The 22,294-nt window shown below is 41.8% G+C and overlaps 1 protein-coding gene across 7 annotated transcripts in view; it reads right to left on the bottom strand.

Annotated features, from left to right (window-relative positions):
- Positions 1–22,294, bottom strand: part of cadpsb (Ca2+-dependent activator protein for secretion b) — a 60,831-nt gene that overhangs the window by 20,456 nt on the left and 18,081 nt on the right. For 4 of the 7 annotated variants that reach the window (XM_068712156.1, XM_068712158.1, XM_068712159.1 and 1 more), the window contains exons 4-13: positions 14,530–14,610; positions 14,012–14,245; positions 12,612–12,733; positions 9,275–9,386; positions 8,286–8,425; positions 7,782–7,848; positions 6,967–7,075; positions 6,657–6,869; positions 378–514; positions 81–268 (exon numbers count right to left, since the gene is read on the bottom strand). In XM_068712156.1, coding sequence (XP_068568257.1) covers positions 81–268; positions 378–514; positions 6,657–6,869; positions 6,967–7,075; positions 7,782–7,848; positions 8,286–8,425; positions 9,275–9,386; positions 12,612–12,733; positions 14,012–14,245; positions 14,530–14,610 — 1,403 coding nt within the window. Of the gene's footprint in view, positions 1–80; positions 269–377; positions 515–3,681; positions 3,694–6,656; positions 6,870–6,966; positions 7,076–7,781; positions 7,849–8,285; positions 8,426–9,274; positions 9,387–12,611; positions 12,734–14,011; positions 14,246–14,529; positions 14,611–22,294 lie in introns of all 7 variants that reach the window. The other 3 variants (XM_068712161.1, XM_068712155.1, XM_068712157.1) reach the window with 1 other exon arrangement.

Here is a 22,294-nt window from a genome sequence, read left to right as displayed (position 1 = left end):
ATCCTAATGTGCTTTCTAACCCTGTTCAGCAATGTATCTCGCAAAGCACAAACACGTTAGAAGAAGGGGTGAGAGCACACCTGTTCCCATGGACATGGGATGCACAAAAAGCAAAGCTGTAGTGAAGAAGAGTGGGGTCAATAATAGCCCCACTTTCTGCTCTTTCCAGCAGATCACGCAGGTAACACAGATGTCTGTGACAACCTCGAACTCCGTTCCTGGCACAGTACTCGTCCAAGACAAACACCTGGCCCGGGCTAAACCATCCCTGCGCAACACAAACACAAGACGGGGGAGATTGCATTGCTGTGTGTCAGCCAACGTAACAGAAAAAGCCATAAATGTATCGACGCGGTGACGTTTTGACGGCCACTCACCAAGCAGCAGAAGGTGTCGTTGAGCCTGTGGTCCAACGTGAGCCGCTGCACCATCTCAAAAAGCGAGGCGTGGTCAAAGCTACAGGGGTTAGCGGAGATAAACTCATCCATGCCATGTTTCTGAGCTCTGTCAGCATCTATCCAGCCAACGGCACAGGGGAAAGAACACGGTTCAGAGGAGAAGACATCAGTGAGGCACGGGCAAACAGCACGTCTTCGTCACAACACAGAAACAACAGGGATTCCTTTTTTACTACTTCTAAGGGCAAATTATAAACACGTACAGCTTACATTGTCAACTTGCATTGTGTCAGACCGCGTAAAGAGATTTAATGTATTGGCGGATGAGATTCTATCCATCTGAAGCTAAGCACAAAGGCATAGGTGCTTTATTTTGTATGTGCATGCGTGCAACTTAGTACAATATGTCACATTCCCTGATATTTTGCACGGGAAATAAACCTTTAAAGATCCCCAAAAACATCGATTTGGAAAAAAGTGCTGGTTAGATAAGATTTAGATGCATTTTTTTTTGTATTCAATAGATTCTGCCATTCGCGATTGTTGAATGTCACTCAGGTCCTGACAAATATTGGGATGTGTGCCAATAAAAAAAAATAAAAAAAAGACAGAAACATGGCAAAATAATTATTCATCTGAACACACTGTAGTGATAAGAATATAAAGTACTAATTGAAGAAAACAAAGTTATTGACTGGAAATTTGCATATTTTTCTGAAGTTATGGATCATTGGAAGTCATACTCTTTCAGATTTGTATTGTTGTTGTCTTGCTTCATAACTTTTTTGCCAGCAAGAAGACTTTCAAGACTTTTAAAAAAAACAAAACCTTGCTCTGTGAAATTCAATGAAGGAAGAACATTAGTAACATCAAATCGTGTCAGAAATGTAATGAAACTTTGATGAAGCTCAGTAAATATGGGTGATGAAAACATGATGGAATAATCTGTTTTTTTTTATTTCTCCAAACCACCGAGGACAACAGCTACTAACTATACTGACCATGATTCCCCTGTGCTCTGTAAATAATACAGCTGTCAGAGACAAAATGATGGGGACGAGGATGATTAAAAAAAAACCGATAAGAGACGTCAGAGAAGTCATGTCCTCGGCATGAGTGACAGGTGTCGTATCCATGAGACGCTGACATGAGTGGTGATGATTTGGGAGTGAGGGCGGGAAGTGGAGGCCTGATCTTGGCTGGGTAGGGCCGGGGCAACGTACAGAGCAGAAGTGACGTCTGTCAACCTCCAGGTCACTGAGAGGGAAGAGGAATGGGTGTAATACGGATGCTAAACATTCACTGAAATAATATGTTTTTTTCAAAAAGGAACCAACAGAGGGTTACACTTCAGGGAATTGTCTTTTTTTTTTTTTTTTTACTACAGTCTGAGAAGAGAACCCTGTGAGACAACAAGTAAAAATGTAGAGGATGGAGATAAGAGATTGTTCGAGGAAAAGGGACAAAACGGGGAAAGTATTAATGTAAAAGAAAGAATAGGACAGTTAACACGTGAGGGCTAGAAACACAGAGGGGCGAGAGGAAATGGCAGTATAGGTGAACCCAGTGCTGGGAGACAGTAGCAGGATGAAAGTGCGTTAAGACAACCTTTTAAAATGGGACAATAAGACAGTGGTCGGACAAGTGCTGGACCAATGTGATGACCGCAAGAGGAAGATTCACTCAGGAACCAAGTTACAAACAAGAGTGACGTTGTGGATCCGTGTAAAGATAGTGAGGTACATCCAAAGAGTGAACAGAAGGGGGGGGTCTGGGGTTGGGCTACGACGGACAGTGAGCGGGCTTTATCTCCTTCGCTTGGATTAAATGAGGAAATGGAGTTTAAGTCCAGAATACACTCAATACTACAGTAACATTATCATAACTTACAATAATGATAATGACTTCAACCATAAATAAAATTACCAAATTTCCAAAGTGATATAGGTGAGTACTTTTGCATACATATGTAAATTATCACATGCTGGAGAACATTGTGACTTTCATTGAGCTTTTAAATGTCATGCACATCTGCAGACCCATTTTCAAATTTGCGTTTTTTTTTTTTTTTTAAATCTTTTTTTGGCATTCCTTTTTTTTTTTTTTTTTTTTTTCTCTACGCATTTGCAAGTTGACAATACTTGAATATGTTGCAGTGTAATTATGATCTCTACAGAGCATACTAACAGGCATACCACTACCGGAGAACTCTAATAGGGTAGCAATACAATTTAGTGCAAGTACATGGGTAAATAGCATGAAGCCGACAAGAGGCAAAACTGTATCATTCTCTGGGAGATGGGGGGAAATGAATGAAAACTCCTGTATTTGTACAAAAGTATGGACACATGACACATGTGTGTTCTCCTATTCAGGCAAACAAAGGGCAGTCAAAAGGAATCAAAATGAGATCTCTCCTAACGCTGGTCTAGCTACTATCTACAGGCCGATCTACTGCAGGAGGGAGGAGAGGGGGAGGGGGAGGGGGAGAGGGGAGTCCGGAGTATTTTTATCTTAAGAAGGGGAGGCATTAGCTACTCCTTGTCTTTGGCATACAGAATACTCCGCATACATATTTGCCAACTCTCATTGAGGAAAGTTCAAAAGAAAAATAACTAAAAGCATTTGAGCCCTCTGAAGTAAAGCATAATCAACACTTAAGAAGTGTCAAAACAAATTTCACTCATGCCGGAAATATATTGTGAAAAATAACTGCGTCACAGACTGCCATCATTCACACTTTATCTGCACTCTTTGAATAAATCTACGTAGACGTCTGATGTTTTCCAGGTTTCACCTAACTGCAATCAGAGAATCACCGACTTGTTTTGAGCTCTAAAATGTATATTATTGATAATACATTTACACCATTTAATCGTTCTCATATGACATAGGAATTTTGAGCTTGCGTCTCTAATAGAACGGTCACATTTGTATCATCGTATTGCTTTACTCTGAGGGATCCAGTCACCAATATGAATAAAGAGAGAAGGCAATTATGCAGTAACAACTATAATTTCAACTTTAACCATTGCTGAGTCAAATAATAAGATCTTAGAATAAAATACATGCATCCTATGCTGGCACGAATGGATGCTTCTACTTTGATCCTCGAGTTGAGGTCGTCAAAAACAAAACAAAAAAAGTCATCAACTAATATCTAAGACATGAGGCGAGACGTGAAAAAAAAGGAGAAGAGGGAAAGAAGAGAGAAAGAACGTTGCATTTGTCAGATAATCGGCGGGGATTATCTGAGCTGTGCCGGCTACAGGGAAGCACTTACCCTTGAGTCCAGCTAGAAGACAGCAGGGTAAGAAGGGACAAACCAGAATAACATAAAGACTAGCAACAAGGCTGGAGGAGAGCAATCACGAGAGACCCTGACCTAGCAGCTGCATTACTCAAGAAGGGTACAGGCAAAGCATGAAGAAGAAAACACAACTCAAAAACAACAACCTATACCAACATGAGAGTTTGTGGGCGGTGGTGTGTGAGTACATGTGAGGATATGTGAACTTGACAACGGATGTTGAGGCATATTAGAGAGAGAAAGAGGGAGACAGACAGAGACAGAGACAGAGACAGAGACAGAGACAGAGACAGAGAGAGAGACAGAGAGAGGAAGAGAGAATTTACGATTCCTCATCACTCCACTGCAGTTTTTTTTCTTTTTTTTTCTTTCTGGATTCTGGAGAAGTACTTAAGGAGTCAAGAGCTACGCGTTAAGTACCGTCACTCTGCATGACAGCAGATCAGACAGAAGACTTACTTTTAAAAGGGACATTGGCAAAACACATACATCTACCGAGATGAAGTAAACCCTAAGTCAGTTTCATGTGTAACAGATGTCTTTTTTAAAAGGAAAGAGACTATGAAGGTCCTGAAAAGGGTCGAAGTACTTCAAGTGGTGACATTAGTTGTGTAAGTGTTGGTGAAATAACACATTTAAACATGCTTAAAAAGGAGCACTCCACTGATTTCAGTCTACTAGTCGTGGTTAGTACTACTGAACCTGTGAAAGGAGTATGATGTTTGCCAAAAAAATGCAGACCTCCCTTTGAACTCTCCGGTGCCAAATTGGGGAGGTTTTCGACGCTCTCTTTTAGCCTTAATCTGCTGAATGACTATTACTTATATTACATATTCTGCAATTTCCGCGATGGTTGAAATGCCGCCTGGAATGATGAGTTAACTTCCCAAGGAGCTCAGCGAATACTTTATTTACCACCTGCTTTTCGTAATGTTAATCTTGTCTGAATGGGACTTTGGAAAATAGCCCCGACGATGTCGCCTTGATGTCATCAGGGTGAACTTGGAAGGGCTTGAATACCACCAATGCATAACAGAAAGTCTGGTATACTAATTGGAGGTGTGGAGGTTTAAATATGTGGGCGGTTACAAGGCGCGGAGGGTCAAACTAAAATATGCTATCGAGTTGCATGATGGGAAATGTTGTTTTTTTGGTTTGGACTCATTCTAGGGACTAAAAATCAGGACATCTCCGCCTTTTTTTCTTTTTTTTAATGAATCTCTTATAAGTTCCCTAAAAAAAAAAATGGAAGCGCAAGACCACATTGCTGGAGTACCCCTTTAAGCCGTCTATGATATCCCCACATATCATATTCATTTGTTGTATTTTCTGTACAATCTATTATACGAAAAGAACATTTGAGTATGTGACGTGTACTTCACCACTTTCTGGTATGAAACTGTTTTCTAAAATGTTGTGCGGATCGCTCAGAACCTTCATAGGACTCTTGTTTAGGATCGGTCCACTGCAGCAGAGTCAAGAGGGCTGTGTATGTTATGGTCCCAGTGCCATTCAAGACCACCAGGGGGTGAAACATGTACGCGTGGTGTGCCACAATGTTTCAGGGAGGGGATAGGAGGTCTGTGCCACTGTGAGGAGGCTTTGAATGGCAACAGCTGGCATCAGTGGAGTCAACTAACCACAAGAACGATCACACACTGGACAAAGAAACCAATGGAGAAACAACATAGAATTTGTGTGATAGGATTCTGAGTAACTGATCCAATTCATGTCTTTATAGTTTTACTCCAATGATATGATTAACAGAGAGTGAAATACATTTTTGGGATTTCAAAAAAATAATATATTATTATTAATATCATTAGAATTGTTCTTTGTTATAACCCTGGATGCCCATTTTTTTGTATGAGTAAATAATGCCAATTAGTTTTTGTACAATTAATCTAAAAAAAATAAAAATAAAATCTTGTTCTTTAGAGTTGAAAAATAAATAATGCTTAAACTATGGAGTCAAAAGATGCACACAAAAAGTCATGTTTTTTTTTTTTTTCTGAATAGCAGGATCTATTATTGTGGATCGGTAAAAAAAAATATGCAACATTTAAGTTCAGTGGGTCAGAAAGGTCTATGTTAGTGTTGTTATCGGCACGCTAATTTCTCTAAAATAAGAAAATGACTGCCAGCAAAAAGGTCAAAACCAACTCGAGTAAATACAGATTGCGTGAAGACAAATGTTGCTGACATAATTTACAAAAAAAAAAAAATAGACATATTTTTCCCTTTCTTTAATGAGGGGGAACACAAGAGACGGTTACAACGGAAGTTGGTACAGATGCCACACTACGACAGTCTTACCTTCACTTTGCTACCTGACCTGTGGGCTGCTTAGAGGTGCAAGTACAGTGACAGATCGGTTAAAACGTCAGACATGTTGTCTGGCTTGGCCGTCATTCAGTGACACGGGAACCATCTGAGAAACTGTCTCAGAACCACGACGGCCTTCACAGCTGCCCTCTAGAGCAATGGCTGGATTCAAACAGGCCTGCCGTTAGGACCATCTCCACACCCCCTGGCATTGTCCGCCTGAATTCAATCCCAGCAGGTGTGAATGATTAAATATTATGTGTGGTGACCTATTTAGCTTTTTTTAAAATCAAAGTTTGCACACCGGATCCTTCTGCTGTGCGATAACGTCTTTTTTTTTTTTTTTTCAGGTTCCTCGTGAACAGACTGATGGAATAGCATGGAACTGCAGCTTTAGCTAAACACTGTGGTAGTGGTGACAATGAGTGAAAGTCCATCAGATGCTGGAGGGATCTGTGAGAGACCAAGGCATGTGTGTGCGTGCTTGTGTGTTAGTTCTACCACGTTTTGTGACTGCGGTGTGGAGCGCGTGGCGTGAGACATTTATGGGTTAGAGCTTTCACTGCATTGTGGATGAAAGCTGCTTTCTGCTTAAGTGACCGTGTTTATTTCAGGCTACTTACAGAACTGAGAAATGGGTGCGTCCATTTGGGCCGAGGCGCCCCCTTTGGAGTTGAGTTTCTGGACCTGAGTGGGTGGGACGGGCTTATGGGACTGGCCGGTGGCACGATACATGGCCTGGACCCACAGGATGCGGTCCTGCTCATCATCGCTGGCGAAGATCACAGTGTCGCCTTCCTTCACGGCGTTGAAGAAAGCCCTGCCACCATCCAAGCCTGAGACACCAGGATGTAAAAACAAACAAGTAGTTACTGTTTTACAGTGAGTGCTTACATGAGCGTAGTTACACCATGCACAGGTGTGCCGTCTCACCTGGCTGGGGGTCGCTATAGTCCACAGTGTAGCCGTCCAACTGGAGAAGCTCTTGAGGTTCTGACTTTTTCTCTCTGTAGCTGCACATGGCGAACGTATACTGACTCACCTACAACGCATAGGATTAGCGATCAATTCAACAAGCAAGAAAAGCAAACCTATTGAATTCTGTGCTCTCCTTGAGGAATTCAATTCAAAGTAATCGTCTGTTACTTTTACGGGGAGAATGAAGAGTCAACTCAGTTGTTTAAAAGTAATCTTTAAGGATCCAAATCCGAACTGTACGTTACACATACAAGGAATTTTGCTTGGTGATTGGTGCATAACAATAAAAACTAGAATAAAAATAGAAAATATAAAAATTTGCAATCAAATATGGTAAACAAACAAACAAATAAAAGTATATTAATAAAGTGTCAAGTGTATATTAATAGAGAAAAATATGTGTAACTGTAAGAAGTTGTCTTGGGGATGTAGTGACTGAGTCAGGGGGTCCTTGGCTTTATTGATGAGGGAGGAAGAAACTGTATTTTTATGTATATTTTGTCTTGGTCCTGATGGACCGCGGCCTCCTGCCAGAGGGAAGGGACTCAAACAGTTTGTGTGCAGCGTGAGAGGCGTCGGCTACTATCTTTCTTGCCCGCCTCGGGGGAAACAACACAACACAGTGCGTACCAATACACCGAGGCAGCCATCCGCCGCGCCATCTTTCGAATTTAGAATTCATTAAAAAAAAAAAAAAAAGACTCATGAATGGGCGAAAAAGCCTGAAACGGAAAAAGGACCTCAACACTGATGCTTTTACCGTAACTCACCTGCACAAGCACAAAGAAACGCTTCTTCCAGCGCTTCCACACATTCTTCCCAAAAGCCCACAGATACCTGTCAAGACGTTGTCCACACACAAAGAGACAAAGACCAGGTCCACGTCATGAAGACAACAACCACTGATTGGTGCAAATACCCGGCGCAGAAAAGGTTCATTATATGCAATAACAAAAATTGGATTTGCAGTAGAAATGAGAAAAGTCTAATAAAATTCTTTAGACAAAAAAAACATAATGGTTTCATGAGTGAAATATGAATAATATTGTCTTCAATATTTTAATTTTTTTTGGTATCCTTCTAATAAAGATACATCTAAACTATACACTGGCGTCCACCAGGGGGAGTAGTGCACTTCACAGTATTTTTCCATGGTACGTGACTAGAAATGAGGCCAAGGAGCTGAGAGGGCTGGAGTTCCACAAGAAAAACAAGGGAAATGAAAGACACACAGGAACGTCACTACATGGCTTACTTGGCAGCACATCTCTTACCCGCAGTGTTTCATGTTCTGTGGTTTGTCCATACGTATGGCCAGCTTGATCCTCAGATCTTGGTCTGGGCACGCCTTGGTCACAGTCATCTTGTGGAGCTCTGACTGCTTGGGGCTGTTAGGAGTTGGGTGGAGGACAACCTGCACTCAAATCAAAAAAACGAAAAGCAAAAAAGTAAGATTCCATCAGTGTGTTTGCAAATTTCCGGTGATTACGTTTGTGTTTCGTATTTCATCTTTCGAAAGTGAAAGAATAAAGTGAATCGGAGTGGAGGAACAGAACAGTGCTTCGCTCTGCCTCCCCGAAGAGGAGGCCTAATCTCTCTTTGCCGAGTTAAAGAGCTTTGAGGAAGCCTGCCTTCCTGCCAACGCTGCTGCAGCGGGAGATCAAAGAGCCTTGTCACAGCCAAGGTCACTGCCACTACAGGGACGTCTGAGGCGTTACTGCCCCAACGCAAATACCACCATCCTGAACCATTCATCACACAGTAACCTTAAACATTTACGCCTAAGGAAAGAGGAGGGGAGGGGAGGGGGGGGGGGGACTGATAAATGTTTCTGCTCCCTCTACATTTGAGTCAGAGGAGCTCGATATTTAAATAATACTCAAAGATTGGAAAATCTGATGTTTAAAAAAAAAAGGTTTTTGCCAACCTACCTCTATCTTACGAGAGAAGCACTGCGGCGTAATTCCCTCGCATGGTTTTAAACCCAAGCGCTAATGTCAAAGAAGTGTTTTGCAGAAATGCTCAAACAAAAGTAAGAAGGCATTGGAAGTGGAGCTGCGTTCTTGTATGTAGGCTACAAAAGACGATCTCACGTTTAACTTACACAATAATCAAAAGGTTGTGCTTCTTTTATAAGTCAAAGATGATGTAACTTGTTTGTTTGGTGGTCACATAAGCAGAATGGGAGTCCCGGTTACAGTATTCTCGTGGCTGTGTTGAAATCAGAAAAAAGAAAAAAAAAAGAAAGAAATAGAAACGTTACCCTGCCCAGTTCTTTGTCCTCCAATGCCAGCACCCCTGTGCTCTCTGTAAACAGTTTCACCTTGACACCAGGCAGAGGGTGTGTGGTGGTGAAGTCCCCTTGGGTGCCCCAGCTGAAAGACACAACAAAAGACACTCCAGAGGTTAGCTTCCATGACAGCGTGGTTGCACAGTGGTCCCAGACAATGACTTAATCTGCATCCAAAATGAAATCCCACTGAAACATTCAGTAAACGACGAAGGCAAATTATGAAATGAAAGAAGCACAATCTCCATTTTGACGTCCTTTATTAAGTCTTCGCTTCATCACAGCCTTGATATATCAGCCGACAGACAGATCTACAGAACGTCAAAGTCAGGACAAAACCACACACACACACACACACACACACACACACACACACACACACACACTATATTCCTCTGTCTTACTGTCACTTGTTCTAAATGTATTCCTGCTATTTATATACCAGACATTTTTAAAGCTGCACTTGGCAAGATTTTTATATAACCAAACACCCGTCTTACCAGCCAACATTATTCTGTGGGTCTGTAACAGAGAGATGCCACAGACGGGCTAAAATTAACTTCTGCTGTCAAGTGTATTGTATTTATTCAACTCCTTATCACTGACAATATATATATATATATTTGTAGAGCGTCTATTCGAAACCAAGTGATGAAATGTATTCGTCTATATTCAAATGTCATATCATACAAAAACAGATTAAAGACTAAAACACCACAGACATAAAGGTGGTAGTTTAATTTCAGATACCAGCCTTACATGATGGAACACATGCAAGCTCATATTCACACTGAGAGGCTGTGAACACCTGACCTGCATATCTTTATATAGAAACATGGGGAAACTCCACACAGACAGTAGATCGTAGTTATGAGTCAGAGTTTGAAGGTTTACAGGTTTTCAAGTCTGCTTTAACTTGATGGGGGACAAAATCCACAGTCCTTGTTCAGTGTCAGCCCGAGCTGATACCAGCTGTCAAATCAAGTTACAGTCAGTACACTTAGTGCTTCTCTGCAGAGCCGTAGTCGAGGGATATTAACACAAAAGACGAAATGTAATACTAAAAACAATGATATAAGCTTTGGTTGAACTTTGATTTGTACATATAAATAGGATTATTTATCTATTTATATAAATAGAACCCCCCCTCAAAGGATTACTTTGTGGCCTGTATGAATGATTAAAGCAATCATTACAGCTTTCAATACATACAAGCATGTGAATATTGTTTTAGATTCGATTTTTTTTTAAAACGTGAACCTACCCTTTAAGAGAAAACCACTAATAATGACTGAATCTCATCATAATAAGCTTCGCCTCCACAAGCCCAAAAGGATTACGCAGGGAAAACGCAGTTCTCTGTAAACACGTTACACAACATATATGGGCTTTTGTTACTTTGCGCTGCCATCTGGGGCTGCCGACATCATATATGAATGCCTGAATGCGAGCTCTGTAGCTCTGTATGGAGGACATGGTGTCAATTTTCAGCCTTGGAAAGCTGTTTTCCTTGTAACCATTTCTAACATCCATAATTAATTGCAACTCAATGTACAGAAAGACACTGTAGTTTTCGAACATGCGCAGTAAAGAGCCGCTGACTGACTTGGCGAGGAGGCGGTTGTGAACAGTGTTGATTTCCGATGGAAGCATTGTGCCGCCATGAAGGTGACCTTGCGGATCAATGCTTATCAATGGATGTGACTGAGCCGTGCTCGCAAGCTCTTCAAAATATGTATGAAACCGTTTGCGCTCAAGTTGGTCGGAAACGAAACAAATAAATAAATAGCAGAACTACAGAACGATAGCAGAAAATAAATGTTTAGCCGACGTTAAGAACATTAAGCCCTTAATGAATTATCCAAAGTAAAGTATAAAATCACGATTGTATGTCTGAGCAAACAGTTACTGAACACAAGCAATTACTTTATGCAAATAAGCTGCAGTAGCATGTGCATTAATACATGTATGTCTCTCACACACACACATTTCTCTCGCCTTGTTCTCCTCTAATCCCTTCTCTCGTTCATGTCCCTCCATCTCTCTCACACTCGCTTCATCAAATGGCTCTTGAATTATGGGGATCAGAGGAAGAATTTGGGCCTTAAAATAGCTCGTATTTGCATGAATGTTTCATGGACGTTTTTCTCTTGTATCTTGTGCTGTGCAATGCTAGTTAATAAGATGACAAGGGGTAGATATATTTAGCGAAAGATATACAGTATTTGCCTTTAGGACGCCACTCTCGTTATGAATTGGGTCTAGAATAACAAAGAATAAAAAATACATTTTAGGATACATGCAAACCCCTGGGACTCCAAAAGAAAGGAAGGGAATTTACAAACTACGCCGTTTCATTTCATACTTGACATGCTGTGGGATTACACAATACATTTTCACAACTTCGGTCGGCTGAGTCAGAAATCACCCAGTCAAATAGGTTTTTGGGATCAGCTGTGATTCATGAATGACTCAAGCAGCTTTAACAAAACAGAGACAGGAAAGGTTTTTGCTCTCCCATAGGTTTAGAGGGTTTGCTGTTATGACCCATCACGGTGAAAAAAAACCCAAATTGTCATTAAAGCATTATTTGCATGTATTTCATTAAGAGAAGGTGCAGGTAAAAGGTCTACTCTGGACCAAATAATGAATATATTTCAAAGAAATAAAAGAGTCAATTTAAGTTTTGTCCAAACACACAGTCCCTTTTCTTTTTAAATACAGTGTCTCACATGCATGCATGCACGACGCATCATAGGACACATGCGAGAGCACTGGAAACGTCTTCCTGCAACCAGGAACTCCCTGAGATCCAGTATGGCAATGTAGATCTGGTGCCTCCCGAAGCAATTCACAGGAGGCACCAGATCAATAAAAAGAATGGGGCACAATCTCAACAGTGCGACTTCAAAACGAACAGTGTTAAATTATTGGTCAGATAATTAAAACTATTGAAATCACATTTTCCCTTTGGATGAAATTAATAATTAAAATGAGCCTGTAAATTACGAGCCAGTAATGGAATCACTAGATGTCTGAACAGCAGAACTGATGCCAAAAACAAACAGAAATGGACATTATCAACATCAAACAATGTCAGTGATAAATTCGGGTGGATTCCTTTTGGTTTTCTTTTCCCTAGTGCAATTCAATAAAACTCTAAATTTGCATAACCTTTAATCACAAATCTTGAAACAGTTGTTGTCTTCCCTATATCGCCAATCAATAACAGACGGCTGATCCATTTGATTTTGGAAATTTGAAGTGTGATTTAAAGTGTGCGTGTGCGCATGCACCCTCGGGCCCTTACGTTGGCTTGGATGCTTCTGCTTGGTCGGTCTGGAGTTTCTCGCCTCCCTCCACCTCCATGGTGCAGTAGACGATCCTGTTCGGAGCCAGAGACTTCAGCCCCTGCACTTCCATGATCACGACCTTAGGGAGCACAGACACCTCAGTGAAGGTTGTAAACGAAGAGACTCATCTCTTGAAACAGGTCAGCAGATGTTAAAAAATACTATCCCTGCCACGATCACTATTACCACTGAGAGCCGGGGCCCTCATATTGCTAGATTTTCTACTAGAAGAGCCAATAAAATCACAGCCACGCTTCCTGTAAAGTTCAACTCTCTATCGCTGAAACTGCTTGTCGGCATAATATTACAAGTAGTCTTTAATCGCTCAGTGAATACCGTACAATAAAAACAGTGCCAGGGGTAACTAATATATCGTGACTGTAAATTTCTAGTGTGACAGAAATATGTGCTGCTGTCTGGATTAAAGCGTCCACTTTGAATGAAAGTGTCCACCGGATCCAGCGATGTCTTCATGGCGCCATATATATTTTATTTGACTGTCGCTGTTTGTCAGTCCAGCGCACTCGGTTGGCCCCTTTTACTTAAAAAACATTACATGAATACTATATGTATGTCTGTGGAAAAAAAAAAGACGATCTCTGTACTTTATCATACTAATAACTCCATGTTCTTATTCACAGGGATCAGACATCTTTAGGACTGTGTTACAGCTGAGTCCAACTCGATTGTTTCAAGATTTCCCGGTTTGTTACTGAGGGATTTCTGGCAGCTGATGCAGCCGACCGCTTTAAAAACATATACAGACTTTTAGCAAAGCACTATGGGATTACCGCCTCACACAAATAGCTAATTGCCACAAATTATTTTTCGCATTCAAATACCATAAAGGGACAAAGCAGTGTCACATTTTTTTTTTTTGGCACATTATGTACTTCCTGATTCTGAAATAGCACCGCATCATAAAAAAAAACCCATAATGAAGTGTGATCAGGCGCTGTTCTGTGGTGATAGCTCATCTCAGACAAGCCGATAACAAGATGAGTCACATTCCCCATTAAGGAGCAGGTAAAGGTTTTTTTTGTTTTTTTTGTGTGTGCGTTTGTCGGCCTGTTATTCACATAGCGTCTGTTCAAACCCTCTAAACAGGTCTGCTGTCTCTTTCTATTCTTAGTCAGGAGCAGACAAGTAGTCGACGACAGCTCTGATTTATGAGATGTGGTTTAGGCGCAGGCAGCGGTAGTTTTCCTATTGAGTTTAGATATTGTAATGAAATAATGTTTGCTCTACCTGGCTATTGTTAGGAATCCAGAGATGTCAAAAGTGATCAAAACAGTGTGAGTTTTAACATAGATTTGACTATACGTTCATATCTAGCCTCATTCCTTATGCACTATACCTCCAAAGTGAAGGACAGAACCACATCGGACTTGGACAGCGTGTTCTCGTCCTCCTGACCCATGTCGATGATGGAGGTATTGTGTCCCCGTTTGAGCTTCTGGAGTTTGAACTCCCCTCCCTTGGACACAGGCATGCTCTCCAGATTGGCCATCAGCTGATTCACCGAGGACTTGAGCTCCTCGATGAACATGGCCTCCATCTCTTTAGACACAAATTTGGGGAACTTACCGCCCTGTTGAAAATAGAGAAGGCTCAGCAAACAATCACAGTCTTGATGGCAATTAGCAATGAGGTAATAAATATTAAAATGAAATATAAAAGCAAGATCAGCGTAGGTGTCGCTTCTTCAGATGATGGATGTCTAATTCATTAGAAACGACAGTTGTAAAATGTGTAAATTCTTTGAAATTCTTTTACCTGTGGGTGGAAGCTCCCACTGTGACGTTCCACCATATTAGTGACATATTAACTATATAACAAAGCATATTAAAGAGTCCCCCACAGACGCTGACTCACCCTGGCAATCTGGTCCGCCATCTGAAGACGGCCATCCAGCTCTCTTCTGATCTGTGCAGCCTGCTCATCCAGGTTGTCCAACTATTGACGAAAAAGCAGGAGGAGCAGATCAATGAGGTCACAATAAGAGGCAAGCAATACTTAATACAGCCGGGGGGTCAGCGTAAAGGGTCTCCTACGACTCCCAGCATCAATTATTTTACCATGAACGATGAGAAATCCTTTAAGAAATCCTTTAACGCGACACATGCAACCATAAAGAGGTCTGGAAAACTCACTAATTTCTAAATCTACACCTCTGGGTTATTTCCTTTTTTTTTTAAACTTTCAGTCTTCAGCCCCAGCTTATCCGATTTTGTGCAGCTCCCTCTGGAGCCACAAAAGTCTTGACACAACGTTTTTCCACATATGCAGTAGCATAACCCAAGACCTCTGAACACACCTTGCTATGTTAAATCAATGGAGTACCTTTTTAATGTCAAGCGTGAGGTACAGCAGAATCTAAATGCACGTTGAAGCAAATGTGACCGACCATACGCCAAAAGGTGCTTATTCACATTGGTAATGATGACGAATGGTATGCAGCAGGACATGAAGAGGCTAATTAGAGCTCCACTTTGTCTGAACGGGCTGCAATCATAGCAGCATGGTGCGGCAGCACACATGAATAGAAAATCACAAATGAAAATCAAAAGGAAATGCACCAATCCCTCGCAGGAGCCGCGCTGCCGTCACCATAGAGACCTCGAACGGACGCCTGTTTGTGGAGAGGTCTTTCTGGAAGTGTCAAGCTATTTTTTTTCTTTTCTTTTCTCTAACTCTCTGCAATGGTAGAGCCGGAGAGCGGAAGGGCAGGAAAATAAAGACAATGAGAAAAAAAAAAAAAGTGTCGACTCGAATAAGCCATTCCAAACTGTTTCAGCACATTGAGACAAAACCAGTAATGCAATTTCTTTAAAATGTTTGAAAATTGCCTGCATTGGACAATATCAGCTCCGGGGAAACATGTCGGCTGTCCTAGTTTTTTGCCCTGGAGTATAGAAAAGCAGAGACATTCACGGCTCTCTCACAGCAATAATAATGAATGAGAGCTTTATGTTAGCTGACACAAGGAAACAGAAGTGAGGGCTGGTGTCTCTCGCCTGCTTTCTGCTTCAGTGTTCTTCACTTATTCAGTTATTCCCTTCCGCCAAAAATGTCTCATTCTTGTCAAATGTGATGTTGCGATTCACCCGTCGCCATTTCCTCTATGAGGTCGGGAGCCTAATTGAGACGTAGTATCTGCAGCACAGTTGTAGCTGGGGAGTCACAAACCTTTCCACACAGAGGTGTTGTGCAAGTTTTCAGTGAAAAATAAAATCCGCCTCGTCTTACTTGGGTTCTGGTTTTGCAAAATCCCTGCGTTTTACACACAGGTGTCGTAACAAGGGGACAACACGATGCTATAGCTTTCGTATTTCAGTTTTGCCTTTTTATAGCGGGCGCATAACAAAGTGAATGTTTGGAAAAAAAATAAATAAAAGCAAAATAGTATTTTGACGAATCAGTGCAATGGGTAAAAAAATGTTGAATCTTCATTTTTCAATACAAAGCAGCAGCAGAAGGTCGACCGTGATAATGCATTTTGATTTCATGAGGAGTGAACGTTGTATTTTAGCAAAGCTCTTTAGACTAATTTTTTAATTATGGTAATGGTTTTTCTGTGCACATTTAATATCAATGGTGATCTGAAAGTCACCGAACTGATCGACTGACCGCATGCATCATCAGATATCACCCTTGCCATCCTAATTATTAAGGCAAGCTGGTTGACAAAAGTTTGTTGAGTGAAGCATAATGTGAGAGAATCGTCTCTACGTCCAACTGACCACCTGATCTATCCGTGATACAGCGGCCTGAAATCCTCTGGCCTCCTGGTGCCGGGACGCGTGCCAAAGCTGACCTCTCTGTGCCTCATGGTATTTCACCCACATTAACGGGCCTCGTCTTTCAGGCTTTACTGTATTGATTCCCCCATCCCCTTCCAGCAATCCTTTCTAAGAGAGAGCGAGCTGAAGTCACAGAGCAGCCGTTAACTGGAGGGAGGGAGGGAGGGAGGGGGGGGGGGGGGGGGGCTGTGATCAAGTAACACACAAAAACATGGACGAGAAATTAGAGTCACACAGATAGAGTGCTAAAAATGATTTGATCACAAGCAGTAGAAAGAAGACCGCTGTTGAAATGGCTTTCTTAAATCTGGATATTTTGCTGATATGAATTTTTCCGGCATTACTTTCTTTCTGTAATTGATTCTGTTCACTGATGTGAACATGATGAAACGATGTCAGCCAGATGGCATCTTAAATGGAGGACAGTCAGTGTGAAACGTCAAGTCTAGTGTGCTACCAGTGCCGGCCACTAAACAGCCACCCTGCTACATAACCCAGAGTTCCTGTTTAGTAGAGCACATAATCAGACGTTGCCACCAGCTGCAGCAGAATGTCTGCACTTGCAGCACAGTAGCACTCAGTACTGTTCTGCCACACAGTGACACTTTAACAGCGGTGAGCATCCTGTGGTAGGAAGTCTCACATGCATGGGATTTTTTTTCTTTTTCTTTTCATTGTCACGTCCAATAGCCGAAAACCCGATTCCCTCACAACCAGAACTGTGACTGATCCTGATTACATTCCTGCCCGAGCTGTGCCTGAACGTCTCCTTTACCCCTGCTGCTGGTGATCTGTGCTGCCTGTCAAAACACTCAAGCTCTGGGCACTATTAGACTGCGGTGCCAGCGACATCTGACTCGCGCAATCCCAAAAGAACTGTCACTGCCATGCCTGGAAATCCAGCAGCTTGGCTAGTCGGTGTCTGACACTGCATCTTTTACGGTCTCATCTATGGGCCCCCCCCCCCCCCCCCCCCCCCCCCCCCAAAAAAAAAAAAAGACACAAGAGACCCCACATTTCTCAAGACTGCAATACCTCAGCAAAACTGAATACTGCAGCAGCAGATAATCTTGGTCATTGTGACAATGTGCAGATTGCAGCTCATCTGCAAAATGGCTAACATGAGAGGAGTGACTCTGAAGCATGTAATGTGAAGGGGGATGGGGCGAGTTTCTTCTATTACTCCCATCTCTCTCTTGACAGCAGTGAAAAGCGAAGGCAGTCGTGGCAGTGGGAGGAAGTAGAGCTGGAGGTCAGTGTCTGTGTGAACTACTGTAATATCCACCCCACACTGAGCCCCACAGCACCCCAATGTTACCAAGCCTACGACTACCGAAAGGTCACTGTTGTCAACGGCCCACAGGCACGATATAGGTGAACAGGCAATCTCGTAAAAAAAAATAAGACGGTAAGTTTCGCTCTGCGTTACTGAAGCCGACATGCAACACTGCAGCTAAATAAAGGTGACACCGCCTCAGTGTTTTGCCAAGCTGACAGCAGGTTAAAGGTGATGGAGCAGAAGTAGGCGGGTAGTTAACAAGCGCAGCTGAAGACAGATACCCAGGTGGATGCTGGGACACTAGCAGCGGATAACGCAGCCGGCCAGGGGCGGTTTCTTGTCGAGAACAAAGGCTGGGCGGACAGGGCTAGAGCGGAGCTGGAAGGGACCTGGAGGAATTGAAGCAGCTGGTCTATATTCAGACTGCGTCTTTGTATATATGTGTGTGTGTGTGTGTGTGTGATTTAAAAAAAAAAAAAGTGTGCAGTGTGAAAGAAAGCTTCTCTTGTGCGGGTATAGCGACATGCTAATTAGGAAATATATTATTGAGTGGACGCTGTGAATAATTATCCATCTCAACCTCTAACTTCTTAATCAACTTGGAGAAATCTCTTCATTCTGGTGCAGAGATTTGGTTTATTTTGTCTTTTGCTTTTGTTGAAAGTTAACCTTATCAGTCATTTTATATTAGATTATTATTTGTAATGTGAAGGGAGTCACTCATATGGGAACATTACATCACCAGACTGAGCTCTCCATGACATTATTTTGATTTTTGCAGTACCACAACTGTTTGTTCCCTTATAATAAGCACTTCCAGATTCCGGGGTGCAGTCGAGCTTCACCCTGCGTTTCAGCGCCGCAGATTTTTCAGCTCAGAGGTGGACGGGAAAGCGTAGGAAATGCTTTCATCCTCTCCCAATCCTCTGTGCAGTGAAGAGGCTCCATTACGCAATTATATCAGCTACAGGCTAAACCAGGAAGAGCTCAGGCCTCATTCCCCGACTAACAGTTGCTGACAAGACAAATTAAAATGGAAAGGGAGGGGTCTCCTTCAAAGCCTGTTAGAGGGAAAGCAGATTTGAGTATGGTTTGTCAGTCGGGGGGACAGGACATGATTCATAGCTCAGTGTGTGGTGGGGGGGGGGGGGGTCTCATTCTGATGTGCATGTGCCTGCCTTACTTTCACTCCCAGGCTTCAGGAATTTAATCAGCCATTTGAGATTAGGGAATAATTTGAGTTAGCGAGAGTCCACTGGTGTGAATCAATATCAATGATCATTGATCAGCTTGGGAGCCCGTAAGCAGAGTTTACAGCGGAAAAAAAACGTGTTGACTAATTCAGAGGTCGACAGTCAATTATCGATTAGATTGTTTCTGAAAATGTTCAAGCAAAAATGCCAAGCATTCACTGGTCTTGAGGATTTGTTGCTTCTCTTCCTCATATAATAAATTGTTTATAAGTATTGGACTGCTATTTGGAGATAAATAATCTGAATATGTCATCTTGGGGAGTGGAAAATCGTGATAATACCTATTTTTAGACATTATAGAGATAATATATGAGCAATTAATATTAATCGAGGAAATAATCGTAAAATATTTTAATGAAAACAATTTATTAAGAAATATTCCCTAAGCAGAACTGCTATAACAATTTCATACCACAGGAAAAAAAAACCTTTGAATCCAACATTTCCAGCAAAGAAGACGACTGCGAGAGGCGCACCTTGTGCGAGATATTGGATTTAAATCGCACCGGGACAAACGTTTTATAATTCTGGGCAAATAATAGTAATCTAAGAGAACATTGAAATACAATGGAAGATATAAGAAGCTGCTGGATAACAGGTACAAAAGCAGCGTTCTTATTTTCTCCAAAGGTTAGCGAGAGAACAACCCAATCCAAGGAGAGAGGAGTCATGTGTGTCATACTGTTAGGCTGCTACACATGCGCTACCGAAAGACTAGCGGGCGCACCCATAGCGCACTTAAAAAGTTCTGTCAAGCCCTTATTGTACCCGGTCTACGGGCCGAGTACGACCGTAGAGCACCTGAGCGCCGCCTGCTGTTACCCTCCAGCATCGCAGCTCCAGCTGGCGCATGTATTAAGCCCCACGGCTCAAGACCATCTGTGCGTCCCAATACCACCATACTAAGTATGCCAGGAAAGCTGTATAAAAAGTTTAAACACTTAATTCTGAAGAAATGTAGGCCTATGAAATGTCTCCTTACTTTACTGTCAGAAATAAAGAATATAATGATCAGAAGCCCCCACTGTAACAAAACAAAACACACACAACTTTTCCCTGTAAAGCAGAGCAAATTCAATTACTGCAGCAACTGTTTGAGATTTTTCATTTTGTCTTTCATTGCTTATAACTCGAGCACACTAGAGCTTAGGAACTATTGTCATAGTGGGGATCATAAATCTTTTAACATAGTTTAATAAGAACCTGTTTAAATGTCATGCAGTGTCGGATATAGACTGTTCAGAGTGCGCTGTACTTTCATCAAAATGTGTACAACAAAGCAATGATTTGAGAGATACAGCATATCTTTTCAGCATATCGCTGGTTGTCTTTACTCTCTAGACAGTCTGCAGCTGTTTTACTTCAACTTTAACTTTTCATTTTTTTTTATTTTAGGAAATATTAGTATATGGCAGTGAATACAAAGTTCTATTAATATGGTTCACCAATTATGGTTCAGAAATTGCCAAGCTTTGCGAAGTAGACACCCAACACATTTTTTTTTTTTCAAGTTTGGTCATGCTTGGTTGTCACCACAGCTAAATAACTGCAGCCATCAGGGAGTATGCTCAGAGTCTAGCTGGTGCAGCCAACGGCTGGACCGGTCTAATCAGTCTGTCATTTCCAGGGGCTGCTCTTGCTTCAGCATGAGACCGAAATAGACCAGTGCTTCCCTTTCTACTATTTGGATGTAACCGCAAAAAAAAAAAAAAAAAAAAAGCAAATCCCCAGCGATAACAGTTAAAAAGTGACGGCCTCTGAATCCTAGCCAATCCGTGGAAACCTTTCATCAAACCCCAGCAGCCCTGAGCCCATGCTGACTGTGATGCTGCGTCTCCTCTTTAGTGAGGACTTTATCGTTTAGTGTAGGGCAATATATGGCTGCTGCTTGCTTACTGATGAGCTGCATTGGTCAACATCAGTGCTGTCTGATGTAGTCATTATAAACAGCATGCGAGACAAGAAAGAGACAGAGAGAACTCCAAGAACAGCAGCAATGAGCAGCTGAGGTAAAAACAGAAATGTTGATTCTCTTATGCAAATTATATATTTGTTCATATGTAGGTTTATGAATGATCAATTTAAAACAAATACGTCCCCGTTCCACAACGATGGCCTAAATCCATGTTGCGTTCGTACCTACGTGTTTCTCTGTCTGGTGTGAATCTGTATTACACCACAGTATGAAGCAGAACATACGCATATCTGCAGCATATGTGCCTTTATGTTGCTCTATTGTTGAATGTTCTTTAGTAGCTCTTTATTGTTCAGAGTGGGATCTGTTCAGCGCTACTGTATTCTGTTCCGCATGCAGATTTCTGACCGGATACTAACAACTCGGCTGCCAGCACATTAAGAAAAACTAGGTTAAGCATCTTCAAAGGCTTGGGAAGAAGAAAAGAAAAAAAAACGCACAGTGGATTTGGAAGGCAGTGGTGATGTATTGCTCCTCAGCATTAGAAGCATCTGACGAATGAACACTCTGCAGAACAGTGGCCTTATTGATCTATGCCAACAGAGACATTTGAAGAATACTGAACAATCTAATTTGTTTAACAGCACCTCATGCCATCTGCGCAGATTTATGCACTACATTAGCAACTGTTGAAAAGAGGGATGACACCTGGTCCAACGGAAATTCAGCATTTTAAAACTCACTGGCTTCCAAGAGGCGGGTCCATTAGATGGAAATTAAATGACGAGGTAGGTTTTCTTATGCATTAAATAACGAGCAGATGTAAATGTGTCAAGCCCTCCCCCAAAAATCCTGTCGTGGTGAGACTTTTAATCAACCTCCTGAAGAAGGAATACATTAGTGTGGCTTTCAGCATTCCCATAGAGAGCAGTAAGGCAGTAAAGACAGCGAGGGAGCGAGAGTTATGTCTGACACGAGCCCCCGGTGTCCACTATCATCCACCTGCAATCTCAACATATCTCCCCTACAATGAAGTATTGCTGGCCTGGTATCAGGAGTATATCTCTTGAGGAGACATATTTACTTTAGAACATGTCCATTCAAGGGAACAACAATGACACTTTGTATATGGCAAATCCTAATAAATAAACATACACCTAGAGTCATTAAATGGTCATTATTACAGTTGATCTGGTCATCAAACCAAATCATATGATAAAAGGGTAACTATTGTTCAGCATTTGTCACATTTCATGGATTATTTTTGACATATTTTGCTAATCTGGTGATTCTATTTCCCTAATCTCAAATTGTTTTATTCAGATAAACCAGAATATTGAGTTTTCACAATTGGGCCGAGGAAGAATCTCAAGAATCTGGTGTATTTGGC

The sequence above is a fragment of the Cebidichthys violaceus genome, unplaced genomic scaffold, assembly GCF_023349555.1.
Source record: "Cebidichthys violaceus isolate CVI_PGR_0920_01 unplaced genomic scaffold, fCebVio1.0.p SCAF_17, whole genome shotgun sequence".
Classification (NCBI taxonomy): Eukaryota; Metazoa; Chordata; class Actinopteri; order Perciformes; family Stichaeidae; genus Cebidichthys; species Cebidichthys violaceus.
Note: the sequence above shows the minus strand (reverse complement) of the source record. Positions and strands in the feature narration are given on the sequence as shown.